Raw genomic sequence first — 14,618 nt, forward strand, 5'->3', positions numbered from 1 at the left:
GCAAGAGACCGGCCACCTGCCCACCCCCACCCAGCCCAGCAACCCTGCCTGGGCTTCCCGGCTGCCACAGTCAGGCTAGCTGTCCCGGTCAGCGACGTGCCATTGCTTCCCGGACACCAGCCACATGGATGCAGGCAAAGCTACTGGAACCAAACCACAGATCTAGGCGGAAGTCAGGTTGAGACAGGGGCCCTGTCTCTTTCTAAGCAGACCAGTGCCAGATGGCGAAGGAAGGAGAGCCACCAGGCCACCAACAGGCACAGGCTTGAAGGAGGGCACCCCCCCCCCATCTGGACGCCCCAGCACCGTCCCATGCTCAGCCTGTGACCAAACTAAGATCACAAGTACCAACACCCACCATGTCATTCTAGGAGCTGCTCCCTGGACCCGTGGGCTGTGGGCAAGGAGGAAGGAAACAAAGCATAGAGAGGGCTGCTGCCTTCGTGTTTTAGACCATCCGCAAACTTCTCCATGCAGAGTGAGGAGGAAGAAAGGCCATCAGAAGCCAGGAGACATTCAGGAGCCACAAAAACCCTTGACTGGGATTGCCCAGCTCCCAAGGGCTGGAGACAAACAAGTGTGTAGAGAACAGGCCAGGATGAGCACACAAATGGAGCAAAGGAGCTCCAGTGGGCTTTCTTGAGTCCAAGGGACAAGAAGAGAAACGTGATGGCCTTCCCGAAAACCAGGAGGGACACAAGACAGACCCTGCTGTTTGCGCTGTGGCGGTTGCAGGTGACTCACGAGAAAAGTCTGCTCACTTAGGCCCGAAAACAACATTCAATCTACTAATCCTTCTCCCAAGCCCCCTCTGGCTCTCGTCTCTCGTATCTGATTTCTCCGCCATGCCACTGCTCCCAAGAGTATCCGAACAGGCGGGGACCAGCGGACACACACTCTCTCCCTCCCTTCCTCTCTCCAGCACCCCAGCTGTGCACGTGCCTGGGATACTCGTGATGGACTCGTGCCAAGCAAGTGGAGACAGAGGCTAACCGATTTATCAAATAGGGGATTAGTTCTACTATCAAGTCATCACAGGCACATCCCTGGCAGTCGATCCTTTGGGAGGGAAAAAACCATACGGACACGCCACAGTAAAGATCTTAAGCCAAGAATTCAAGTTGAATCTCAAACCCAAATAAGTCATCACTCTTTTATTCAGCAAAGCAGAAGCCATTCCCCCCTAGTCCTTTGGCTTCTTGTACAAGACTCAGCAAAACTTCGAGAGGGGCCGAAGCCGTCTCTCCCTCCTGGCACTCCCGGGTCTCAGAGCAAGGAAACCTTTTGACTAAACCTGTGAGTCTTACTCTCCTTCACCCCTCCCCGCTCTTTTTTTAAATCCACAAGTGATCTCAAGTGCCTTCTTGCGATCATCACCTGCCCCTGCCTCCGTTCCCCCCAGGCCCTCGGTTTCTTCTTCTCTGCAGACCTTTTTAACCCACGGAGGAAGACTGCCTCCTCCTACCTCTCTTACCACACTCCCTGACGCTCTGCTCTCTCCTCCTCTGCCCCAGCAGCACTAACCCCGAGTTTTCCCAAACCTTCCTCTGTTTCATTTCATCTTATAAACATGCGTAACACTGTAACCTCTTTTTGACCCCCCCCCCAAAGATTTTATACTCCGATGTATTCGGATGTCCGCGTAAGCATGTTTACGGGGATACCCATATGTTCGCTACCTGGAAGGATGAAAGACGGCTGGGCTCGCCGGCTATAAACCCCTGGGCTGTGGTTTATGGGGGAGGGGGTGGAGCTGAGGCCAAAAGCCTCATCCAGGGTTATGGCTGACCCCTGAGCAACAGCTCGCAGAAAGTCCCCAAGTTCCGGGAGCTCGCCCTCAACTCCTGCCACTGCGTCCACTCATTCTCCCAACAGACACCCGTGCCGGGTGCCCCGCGAGCGCCAAGCATGATGCGGCCACAGTCCCTGCGCGGACAAGCACCTGGTCCGGGCTGGGGAAGAGACGGAGGATGAGCACATAAATGCACAGAGTCATTGCGGAGTGCGGCGCACTGGCGCTGCGGCTGGGCGTGGCCGGGGGGTGAGTCCGGACTGGGCATTCCGAGTCCGCGCCCCTGAGGAGCACCTGCACTGAGGGCTGACTGTCCACGGCCAGTCACACCGCTGTCCCGGCCCGTAATGCATACTGGCCAGTAGATACAGCAAAGCAAATGACAACCAGGAGGCCAGCTGCCGAGGGCAGTGAGCGAGCACCAGCCTATGGGGTGACCTGCGGGGTCAGTCCTAAAAACGGTCAGCTAGATGGGCCAGGAGGAACCCCCTGACCCTGCACAGGGGCTGCATCCGAGGCCTCCAGCTCCGGCCCTGCTCCCCAGATTAAGCGACTCACCTCTCGGAGAGCTTGTAACACACGGACACCAGCAAGCACTCAACAGCTGCCTCATGCACCACACCGACACCCACAACCCATGCTCAGAAAAGAAACCGTTGGAAGACGCTTCGCTGTTGCTCCCCTACCTCCTTCCACCCAAAGGCACCCCACCAAAATGCCAACCTCCAAAGATGCCAAGTCACTGGTGGTCTTTTCTGCAAGCAGGTAATCGCTTCAGGGCAAAGTTGCGGGAAAAGGAATGGAGGGGTGTTTCTGACGGAGGGCAGGCCGTGGGTGTGGACGGGGCCGATTCCCAGGCGGTCCCGCTGGGAGTCCCCCCACCCTGTGTCTACAGGAAGATTTGCAGGAAAAACCGAACACTGTTTGCGAACACCTGCTGTGAGCCCACCACCTCAGAAGGACTCGCTGGGAGGGTTTCATGCACTTGGCCCTGGGGTAAGAGAAGGCAGGCCCAGAGAGCTCTTCTGTCCCACTGCGGGATACCGAGGCATCCACTACATTGCATGCACGCTGTAACTCGTGCCTAACTAACCCTCGGCCACCGAACGGCCCTCCTAATCTGACACAGCCTCTGCCAGCGATGGGGAGGAACTGGGCATTTTTGTGAATCATCGGACAACCTTGGGAGGCAAGCAATAGAGTGGCTGAGAGGACAGAGCACGGAGTCAAATAAACAGTGTTGGAGGCAGGGCCCCAGCCCTGCATCGGACCTTGGCAAAGCTCCTGGTCCGTGTCTTGGTCTCCTTGCCCATGAAATGCAGGGATGCCTCATAAAGGTTCTTGGGAGGAGGACAAGGTGAACTGCTCTTGGGAGGAGGACAAGGCGAACGCACTGCTCGCCCTTGCCCGCCTGTCGTTTGCTTCCTTGTCAGTTGCTTCCTGGTCAGTAAGTCCTGGCACGGCTTGCGATGGAAGGACACGGCAGGCTCGGTCGGAAGGATTTATCACCACATGGGTGTAGCAGCAAGACAGCCAACTGGTGTGCTTCAGACACAGAAACATCGTCAAACGAGCCCATCTGGAACTTTCTGGTGTTGTCTGACTGTTCTCTGGACACGGACAGTAATGTTCACCATGCCATCTTTCAACTGAGGAATTCGCCTCAGACCCTCAATTAGGACACCCCTTAGAAAGATGGTAACAGGTTTAGAAGAAAACCCACCCAAGTTTCCAAACACCATCAAAGAAGGGGAGGAAGGTGATGGGGGAGGGAAGGCAACCAGGAAAGATGCTCCAAAAGGAAATACCCTCTTTTCCCCATTCTGCTGAGAGACAAATGTGATTTTATCAACCCAGAAAGATACCACGATGATACGATATGAACTAAGGTCACATAATAAATACCCAGGCTGCAGAGATTTTATAAGGAAGGATGTGTCTGAGACTACACCCCAGAACCACACACGGGGATTCCAGGAGTGGGCGGGGACAAGAGACTTAATCCACCGGCTTTAGCCCCCACACCCCTCTCCCCACCCCAGGCACACACCAGGCTCTCATGGTTCTCACAGGGATTTTAGGCAAATCTCTCATCTGCGTGTGAGACGTGCAGACGGATAGCGTCTAATGGATGTGTCTCCGGACTCCGGAGGAAGCAAGCACAGCTGCACACTTGTGTCTCCCCAGTTCTCACAACTGAGCGAACGCCAGCCGATCTGGGAACTTCACGCCTCCACCCCGAACCTTGGGGGACGGCTGTATGTGTTCACATGTGTACACGCTTACCTACGAACACGTGTGTACATACAGAGAACCCACCTATGTTTGTGTGGCCAATTACAGTTTACAAAGGGCTCCAGAAAAACTGGTTTTATTCAAACGTCCAAAAGGGTGGGGTTGTTTCTGGGTCTCGCCATGGCCCCAGCTCCCTCCCGATTTAGGGCACTGTATCCCCCACTACTGATCGGGGAATCCTGTGGTAAGCCCCAGCGTGGAAAGCGAGTTAAGAGTTTATCTGAAAGGGCTGAATGCCAGACACAGACCTGCGAAGCCCCGCCCTTGGCTACCTGGCAAAGAAACCAGTTCTTAAGGCTTCTGTGGCCCAGGTCTGGCAGAGGGGATAAGCTGGTGGAGAAGCAGCGTCCGCCCACCGTGTCGGGAGCACCTTGCCAGGCCCCCACCACCAGGATGACCTGGGAGCACCCCAGAGCCAGTTCTCCCCGCCTCCTGTCCGGGGCGGGGGAGGGGGTGTTGGTGATTCAGACCTGGGCAAAACCTGAGGTGGCAAGATGTCACCATGGCCTCAGTGACCATCCCCTGGGAAACGTGGCAGCAAAGAGGCCAGCAGGCAGCCTGGCGCTCAGGAGCCTTCACTGCCTGGAAGCACTTTGAGGATTTGCCCACAGGATCCCATGTTTCCCTTTCAGGAAACCTGACCCTGTCTGAAGCAGAACACCCAGCACCGGACTGACCCCATGCACCCTCCGCAGCAGGTGTTGCCTTGGAATCCCTGGGACCGCCCTTCTAATAGGTGCCTCTCTCTGCAGCTTAGGGACAGAGCCCACGGTTAAAAAAAAAAAAAAAAAAAAAAAAAACCTTTCCAAAGCATGCGACACGATGACAGGGCAGGAAGAGGAGCTGCCAGCAAATTCCAAGCACAGCACGGTGGATTGTGTGCGTGTGTGCGTGTATGTGTGTGCGCTCACCCGCGCGCGCGAAATGCTGCCGAATGTGCGGTCTCTGATACAGGGACCCTCCCCAAACCCAGGAGCACGGGCTTGCTTCCCCGCAGCTCTCTTCTCGCCCCCAGAGCAGGAACTGGACGGGGAAGCCGGGAGAGGGAGGGAGGGAACGGAGAAAGAAAATACACTGAAGAAAAAGGAGAGAGTGAGGAGATAGGGAGGGAGAGAGGGAGCAGGTAGAAATACAAAGAGAAGTGGGGAATGAAGATACGCGGAAGAGAGAAATAGGAGATGAAAATACACAGAAGAGGCGGAACGATGCAAAGCAGGAGAGAGAGGCGACCAGGAGGGAGGGAGAAAGGCGGAGTGCAGGGGAGGTAGCGAAGGCAGAGAAAGGCTGGGGAAGGACCGCGTCCTTCGGCAGGAGTTGGCCGGCTTGGGGACGGCCCGGGGGGCGTCCCTGGCCAAGCGTCCCCGCAGCAAAGGCTTCCCGCCGGGTTCTGCGTGCCGGCCCCCCGCGCTCCGGAGCCGAGGCCGGCGCGCGCTCGGAGTTTCCGAGGGCCCCTGCGCCCCCGGCGCGAGCCGAGCGGAGCACCGCTGGGCGGCGCGCCCGGCCACAGCGCCCCCGACGCCGGCCCGGGGAGGCGCAGCGCCCGCGCCCCAGCCCGCGCCGTCCCCGCCCCGCGGCCCCAGCGACGGGACCCGCCCGCCCGCGGGGAGGAGCGGGAAGCGCCCGGCCCCGGCCCGCGGGGACAGCCGAGGAGGACGGCGCCCGGCCCGGCACGAGCGCGCCGGAGGAGCGCAGTCGGCAGTACAGCGCCCCGCCAGCGCCCGCCACACAATGGCCGGGCTCTCCACGCGGCGCGCCGCTCCCCTGCAGCCCGGCCCCCGCGCGAATCTGCACTCACATCTGGGCAGCGAGGGGCGGTGGTCGACGGGGATCCAGATCTTCTGCACTCGGCTCTGAGTCAGCTCCAAGGGCATCTTCACAGCCTAGACTCGGCGGCCCTCCGCCCCCCGCGAACAGTTCAGACTTGGGGAGGAGAGAAGCCTGTCGACCCCCGAAACAAAGGGGAAGGGGGGGGTGCGTGCGCGGGAGCGCGGCGCGGGAGCTCTCCCGTGCGCTTTTTGGAAACGTGCTTTGTGCTAAATCACGAACGCCCGCCCGGGGCGTGGGGCTCCACAGGCGCGGCGACAGGGCAGGGAGTTAGGGCTGTGCCCGCAGCTGCCGCACGGTCGGGCGCGTCTACTCGGGAAGCCACCGGGATGCTCGGAACGCCGTGACAGCCGCGGTCCCCGGGTGCCGGCTCGAGCCCGAGACCTCCCCTCCCGCTCGCCGCCTCTCCAGCTCTGCTAGGCTGCCGCGCGCCGCGCCCGGGCTTTTAAGAGTCGCGACCGGCAGCTACGCGCACGTCAGCCTCGGGGCGGGGACGCATTCTTCAGGATCCGGCCCTCTTTCACGTGGGGGTGGGCCGCCCGGAGCCCGGCCTGCTGCTGCCCCCTGCCGCTCAGCCGCAGCAGCGACCTCTGCTGCTCCCATCCCGGTGAGAACGCCCTCCACTCAGCTCTGGCTGACAAGTCCCACTCGCTGAGCTTCGTCCTCCGTCCCCTGAAGATGACTGGCACAGCTTCCCAGAATAATGACCTCAGCGGCGCTGGGAAACAAGAAGCGGAGCCGTCCAGTGTGGTGCGTGGACCCCCGCAGCCAAATCACCTTGGATGCTGGTTAAAATGCATCCTGCTGACTCGGCCTCTCTGGGAGTGAGACCCCCCCCCCCCCAAACTCCACGTTCTTAACACGCGATCCACGTTAGGCACAGTCAAGTTGAAGGCCCGGGCTTAGAGCTACAGGTTGGACAGAGGTTGGGGGATTCAGGGGTGGGGGGTCTCTGCTACCTTGGAAAGAAGCCAGAACGGGGATGGCGAGAGCGCCTGTGTGACATAGGTCTCTGAGTCATCCCTTGCCAAAGCTGATCCCTGATAATACCTGTGAGTCTCACCCACCACGACTCCTGCCACCCGCGGGGAGGGGGCTTCCCTGGTCCTTCTTCCTCCACGCACCCACTTTCCTAAGTCCCTTGAAAACCTTGAGTTGTGTGGAACATTGGTCCCCCAACACCCAGCCCTGAGACCTGGAACCTGGTCTTCTCCCTGCCTCCCCCGCCCCCACCCCGCTGCTGAGAGACCCAAGGGGCTGGGCACCAGGAGGGGACAGGAAAGCCCCGGAGGCTGGACTGAAATGGACCCAGTCATCTTGGTCTTCATGGTCACCATTTATAATATTTTCAATGTACCCTAATCTGAGTAGAGGAGTAAGGAAAACTACATCCTCTTCCAACCTGCAATTCATGACCTGACTAAGCCCCAGGAAAACTGCTGGGAGGTGGCACCTTAATTGGGCAGATCCCTAAAATTCATGACATTTATCCAGCACAGCTCACATCTCTTCCTCACCACTTCTGGGGGGCGGGGAGTGTATGTGTTTCCTTTCTCCACGGTCCTCGGAGTCCTGCATCAGCCAGGGACACGGGACAGTCGTGTGGTCAAGCCAGTGCCCACCCTGTGAAGATCCGGGGGGGCTTTTAGCGGGGACTGCCGCCGGCATGGTAGTCTTCCACGCATGTGGCTTCAGCACGCCGCGCATCGGGCCGAAGCGGGGCCCTGCCTTGCAGAGGTGCATACCTCCCCCTGAGACTGTTTTGTGATTGGAAGGAAGAAGGCGGCGCTCCCTGAAACCCACAGGGCCGCAGAACAGTCTGCGCAGAGCCTGCCACACGTCTCTCACGTCCCGCATGGCTCCCTGGACCGCGCCCCCGCTCCCTGGCGGCCGGCGCAGCTGCTCCCGCCCCGCCCCTCCCGGGCCTCCCTCCCGGGTCCTCCCTCCCTTCCCTGCACCCCAGCCTGCCCAGGGGCCGGGAGTGCCTAGCGTCGCCCACCGGGCAGGTGTCCCGGACCCCCACTCCGGGCACCCCCGCCCAGCCAGGGCCTTCCCCACCCCCTCCCCGCCACAACCAGGGGCCACAACCGCCCCAACGAAGCCCGCAGCGCGGGTACCCCCGACCCCACCCCCAACCCCCGCGTCCCCACGGCGCTGGGGCACGCACCCCTCCCACCCCCCCCACCCCGGGCCGCGGCCCTCCCCGGAGTCCTGCTCTCCCTCTGACAGCTTTGCTGACTGTCTGGTTTCGGCGCTCGGGCAGCTGTTCAGAAACCCGAGTGCATTGCATTGGACTTGTTTTTCTGCAGTGGGAGCAAATGCCAGAGATGACACCCTATAACGCCCCAGGGAGAGTCCCACTCCACTCTTGAAACAAGAGTGGGCTGATCCAAACAGAAAAACAGCAGCAAGCGAGCTCCGGAACCCTGGGGAAAGTTGCTGGCTGGGGTTCCTGGGGTCTGGGAGGGGGCCTGCTGCGGCTGCACCCCTCCATGCTTGCATGCTTGCCTCCCCGGAAAGAATCGGTGTGCCTGCTACTACCCCACCGGACTTTTTGCACACACAGGCCGGGCACGGGGACGAAGTGGCACTCTTCCAAGCTCCAAGCTTGCGAACAGCTGTGGGTTCAGCCCAGGGAGACTGGGGTCCTTGCTAGCGGAGGCACGTCTTTAACGTCCCGACCCAGACGTGTGTCTGGCAGGGTCCAGTTCTGAGGGCACCAGGCAGTGCAAGTTCCTGGATAAGCACTGCACGGGCCACCGGACCCCTCGCTGGCCCTGCCTGCGTGTCAACAATGCCTTGTGCTTGTGTGTCCACAGCTACAGAGCAAAAATGAAATTCTTCCTGCTCATCGCCTGTACCTGACGGGAACAGGGGAACGGAAGTTCACTTAAACCGCTCCCCCATTCTGATGTCTAAGTGCAAACAATGTGAGACAAGGTGGCGTTCAAGGAGGACTTCGCGCTTGAAAACAAAGCAAGGGGACAGCTAGAATGGGTGTGGCATTTGCAACCCTCAAGTACATTAGGATAGTGTTCTTGTGAGGAGAATATTGCCTCGCTGCCAAATCGTTGATAAGCAACCCCACTGCAACCGAACTCCAAGAATGTACTAGTTCAGAGTTTAGGGACTTAGACATCCCCCTAACTCTTTCCCTAGTTCTGCTAATGGCTCCATCCTCTACCATCTCCCCGCACCCACCTGGTGATTCAACATGCAGTCCTTCAGAAAAGGCTGCAGAGGACGTAAATTTTCTGTAATACATCGATATTTCACAGACAGGACAGCTCCAAGTACTGGGGGAGATTCCACGGTCCGGGGCACAAGTAAGTCTACATGGAACCTTCCAGATGAGTCAGCCCTTTGTGTTAATTGAGGAAGGGGAAGTTTAGAGATGAGAGGGGTTAATGAACTAGGTCAAAGTTCAAGAATGCCGTTATTAACTCTGTTCCCGGACCTGACACAGACCTCTGATAGTTCTAGGGGGACTCGTGACGGGCGCAGTTTCACCCCAGGGTGCTGAGTGGAGTCTGGTGAAGGGAAGACCGCCCTGTGCTTCAGACCTTGTCACGCAGAACAGCTGAGCCATTGGACGGCCAAGAACAGAGAAAGACCTTCTTACACAATAATGTCTGGTGCAGGTGCTTATAGAGAATTCTCTAGCGCAGCGGAGACTCAGAAAATGATAGTGGAAATGATTGCTGGCCAACGTCATCTAACCCTTACCCCTGCTCCCCAGTGGGGCTAGACAACAGCAAAAAGCAAACCCCACTTCCAAGATCTTATGCCAGCGAGCCAGACTGCAAACCAGGCCATACCCACCTGCTCCCCCGCGAGAGAATGCGAGCACAAGCTGCGACAGGCTGGGAGCCATCAGAAGTTGTTAATTAGACATGAAGTGTCGTCATTTGCTCCTTTAACAATCCCATGTCTGAGAGAGTGAAGTGAGACACCAAATAAAAGACTGAAATAAACCCTTACCTCACCATCCATCCAAAAACAAGAGAGAGGTGATTTTTTTTTTAAGTGTTTGTCAGTCGTACATGAATGGGTACACGGACACAGATGTCCACACCATGCCACCTCGGTGGGTTGAAAAACCGACTCAAAACCTTCACAGGGAGGTTTACAGGAACTCCGTTCATAATCACCAAAAAATGGAAGCAGCCAAGATGTGCTCTGGGAGGTGAATGGATGAATAAACAGGGGTCCACCCAGACAACGGGATTATCACTCAGCACTACAAAGAAATGAGCCATCGAGCCATGAAAAGACATGGAGACCTGTGTGTGTGGTATGGAGTGAAAGAAGCCAGTCTGAAAAAGGCTCCCCACTGTACGATTCCAAGTCTATGACATCCCGGACGAGGCACAGCTATGGAGAGAGTGAAATGAACAGTGGTCTCCAAGGGTCGGGGGAAGAAACGGTTAAGAGGAGAAACACCGGGTCAGTGTGAAACCACTCTGAGGGCTACCGTAATGCTGGATACACGTCATTTATCCAAACCCCTAGAATGCCGAACGCCAGGAGTGAGCCCCGAGGTAAACTGGGGACTTCAGGAGATGGTGACACACCCGCGCACGTCATCCTTCGTCAACATGCTCCACGCTGGCGAGCGATGTGGACACTGTGGGAGGCTGCACACGTGTGGGGACAGGGACATACGACAGCTCTACACATTCCTCCCAACTTCGCTGCGAACCGAAACTGCTCCAAAAAATAGAGTCTATTTTAAAAAATTGCTACGTTTCGGGACACCTGAGTGGCTCAGTGGGTTAAGCGACTGCCTTCGGCTCAGGTCATGATCCTGGAGTCCCGGGATCGAGTCCCACATCGGGGGGTCCCTGCTCGGCAGGGAGTCTGCTTCTCCCTCTGACCCTCCCACTTCTCACGCTCATTCTCTCTCTCACACTCTCCCTCTCAAATAAATAAATAAAATCTTTTTTTAAAAATTGCTATATTCCTGCCAGTGCCATACACTTGTCTCCAAACAAGGGGGCTTATATGTCTCATGATGGTGCTGGGATAACATTCCTCCGTGGCCACAGCCAGGCTCTAGGTGAACAGATGCAAAATGGGCACCCCAAGTCCCACTGAACCCTAGAGCAAGTTTCTATCCCCCTCTGCCAGGCTACGTTTCTCCACTTTTCCTTTCTCCAGACCTTTCCTTTCCTTAGGGCACGCGCCCCTGAGCTTGAGACCAGGCTCTTAAAACTGCCCATCAGTGTTTCTTACCCAGCATCGAGCCCAGCTGCTGCTCTCAGAGTATCTTATACTCCCCGTCCACCTCCTCATCCAATACCAAGACATTGTGTTTTAAAAGTATTCTTTTGTGGCTTCAAAATATTTGTGCTTTCTAAAAACCAGATATCCTACAGTCTAGTTCACGGGATCAAACCCATGTTAATTTCCTGGTTTTGATATTCGATAGTCAAGTACGATTTCACCAATAGAGGAAGCTGGGTGAAAGGTTCACGGGACTCTGTGAACTATGTTGTAACTTCTTGTATTTCAAAATAAAAAGTGTTAAGAAAACAAAATATTTAAAATCAGTGAGAGTTCAGTTTCCTCCAATTCTGCAAAAAACAACAACAACAAAGAAGACACAGATTGTGTCGTGTGGGGGAGGTACTGAGGGAGAAGGGAACTGGCCGAGAGGCAGTCAAGAACTCTGTGGAGGGCGCCTGGGTGGCTCAGTGGTTTAAGCCGCTGCCTTCAGCTCAGGTCATGATCTCAGGGTCCTGGGATCGAGCCCCACATCGGGCTCTCTGCTCAGCAGGGAGCCTGCTTCCTCCTCTCTCTCTCTGCCTGCCTCTCTGCCTACTTGTGATCTCTCTCTGTCAAGTAAATAGATAAAATCTTTAAAAAAAAAAAAAAAAAAAAAAAAAAAAAGAACTCTGTGGAGATTTGCGTATGTTCCTACCATCTTTGCTTCTTGCAAATGACACACACAGATTTTGCATGAATCCTGTACCTGCGGAAAAAGGGAGTCAAGCTCAAACTGTGTTTTATTTTTTTTTTTTATTTATTTTTTTGACAGATAGAGATTACAAGTAGGCAGAGAGGCAGGCAGAGAGAGAGAGAGAGAGGAGGAAGCAGGCAGGCTCCCAGCCAAGCAGAGAGCCCGATGCGGGGCTCGATCCCAGGACCCTGGGATCATGACCCGAGCCGAAGGCAGAGGCTTTAACCCGCTGAGCCACCCAGGCGCCCCTCAAACTGTGTTTTAATGTAGAGGGAAATGATTCTACTTCTGGGCTTTGCATAGATCTTTGGGAGAATATCAGTGGGTTTGCAGCTTGTCCCCGTGGTGCATGCCTAAAATAAGAGAAAGACAGTCATGCAGAGTTCAGCTGAGGGCTCCAGCAGGTCGTTGCTGATCCTGTCTTTCCCTGAGGGGAAAGGAGCATAAGGAGAAGCCCACTGCCCATCTTCCCGGGTCTGGCGTTTATTAGATACTCACAGCAGCGACTGCGTGTCAGCTGCTGCAAGGAGCAAACTGTGCCGGCATCTCAATGACCCTGGGTCCCACCACGGGAGAGAGGTGGGTGGACAAACAGCTGTCATCGCCGTACTGGGTGCCCAGCCTGACGCTGAGTGTTACAAAGAAAAAGCTCCCACGCCAAGAGTTCGTGACTTAAGGATGGTGGGGTAAATTGCCAAGCGTGAGAATAAAACCGGAATGAAGAGAAAGATGGTATAGGTAAATGCAGGCTGTGGGGAGGTCCCTTGGGGACGGTAGGAAAGGTCCGCACATAAAGGGGGCAGGTCAGGCAATTTCATATTCATCTCATGGTTCTTTAGTTTTTCTCTAACTCCAAGAGGACACGTGGAAGAAAGTCAACGTCTCTCATTTCTTCCTACATTCAACAAGTTTTCACCAAGAGCCACTATACCAGGGAGGATAAGGGCAAGAAAGATCTGGTCCTTGCCAGAATTACGAATTCGCTCTGGAATTTCATAGTGTCCCCCCAGCATGCGTGCACGCACACGCACACACACACTCACTCACTCCTCCCTCTGTTCCTTATAGTTAACCAAATTGAGGCTCAGAAATATTCAATTCCTTGCCTGTGATCACATAGCGAATGAGCCAAGGATTTTAAAAAAAAAAAAAAAAACACCTTCAAGGAGCCCTGCAGTCTTTTAAGCCTCTCCCGTTTCAATCGCCTTCCAAGTGGGATGTGCAATTTCCTTCCCAATAACAATGCCAACGACAAAATCTTGAATCCAAGTGGTTTTGACGACGGTCCCAAAATCACTTAGCATTTGGCTATGATATGGAAGAATCATCTTCAGAAACTACTGTGAGGATTCAGACCTAAGAACTTCCATAAGACCCTATGATGGAAGGTGCCACTTAACATACGAAAACAAAACCAGCACCGCAGAGATTCACACAACTTTGTGTTCCAGCGCGTACACCTGGAAAGCCTCCACCTTACGATGTAAGACAGGCTCATGGTCACAACCACGGGAGAGCAAATACCCCAGTGTTTCCCAATGTTTAGAGCCACCACGTCCACAAGAGCTGAAATACGGAAAGAGCCCACATATCCATCGACAGATGATGGATAAAGAAGATATGGTAAATATATACAACCGAGTATTAGTCAGACGTCAAAAAAAATGAAATCTTGCTATTTGTATGACTTAGAGAGAACCAGAGGGTGTTATGCTAAGTGAAATAAATCACTCAGGGAAAGACAATTAGCATATGATTTCACTCATTCGTGGAATTTAATAAACAAAACAGAGGTTCATAGGGGAAGGGAGGGGAAAATAAAATGAGAGGAAAACAGAGAGGGAGACAAACCATAAAAGACACTTAACTCTAGGAAATAAATAGGGTTCCTGGAAGTTAGGTGGGCTGGGGGATGGGGTCACTGGGTGATGGACACTGAGGGCACGTGACGGAATGAGCACTGATGAGTCACTAAACTCTACCTCTGAAACTAATAATACATTATATGTTAATTAATTTAATTAAAATTTTAAAAAAGAAAGAACAGGGGCGCCTGGGTGGCTCAGTGGGTTAAGCCTCTGCCTTCAGCTCAGGTCATGATCCCAGGGTCTTGGGATCTAGCCCCGCATCTGGCTCTCTGCTCGGCGGGGATCCTGCTTCCTCCTCTCTCTGCCTGCCTCTCTGCCTACTTGTGATTTCTGTCAAATAAATAAATAAAATCTTTAGAAAAAAATAAAAAATTTAAAAAAATAAAAAAGAAAGAACAGTTTAGTGAAAGGAAACTGCATCAGCATTAAAAATGAAAAAAGAGGGCGCCTGGGTGGCTCAGTGGGTTAAGCCGCTGCCTTCAGCTCAGGTCATGATCGCAGGGTCCTGGGTTCGAGTCCCGCATCAGGCTCTCTGCTCAGCGGGGAGCCTGCTTCCCTCTCTCTCTCTCTGCCTGCCTCTCTGTCTACTTGTGATCTCTCTCTGTCAAATAAATAAATAAAATCTTAAAAAAAAAAAAAACGAAAAAAGAAGTGAAGGAAGCCTTGACCTACTTGGCTACCTCCCAAAGGTCTTAGCATTTCCTAATTTGTTAGTAAAGGGAAAGAAGGAAAGAAGAAATACTCCTACACCTCCAACATCACTCAAATCATTAGATAAATCTCAAATTTCTACTGTCAATAACATTTTTGCAGAATGGCTGCTTCGCCCAGGTTGTCAACAGCCTGACATCTCTGTGCCATCCCGTGGGAGCTACGG

The 14,618-nt window shown here is 54.8% G+C and overlaps 1 protein-coding gene across 5 annotated transcripts in view; it reads right to left on the minus strand.

Moving 5' to 3' along the window:
- The window catches only part of PFKFB3 (6-phosphofructo-2-kinase/fructose-2,6-biphosphatase 3), a 73,408-nt gene that overhangs the window by 19,168 nt on the left and 39,622 nt on the right, over window positions 1–14,618 (minus strand). Inside the window, exon 1 of one of the 5 annotated variants that reach the window (XM_046010951.1) lies at window positions 5,883–6,566. The exons of 2 other annotated variants lie outside the window; for them this stretch is intronic. In XM_046010951.1, the coding sequence (XP_045866907.1) occupies window positions 5,883–5,958 (76 nt within the window). In that variant the 5' untranslated portion in view covers window positions 5,959–6,566. Of the gene's footprint in view, window positions 1–5,882; window positions 6,567–14,618 lie in introns of those variants that run through there. 2 more of the 5 variants (XM_046010953.1, XM_046010952.1) reach the window with 2 other exon arrangements.

This window comes from Meles meles, chromosome 7 (assembly GCF_922984935.1).
Source record: "Meles meles chromosome 7, mMelMel3.1 paternal haplotype, whole genome shotgun sequence".
NCBI lineage: Eukaryota > Metazoa > Chordata > Mammalia > Carnivora > Mustelidae > Meles > Meles meles.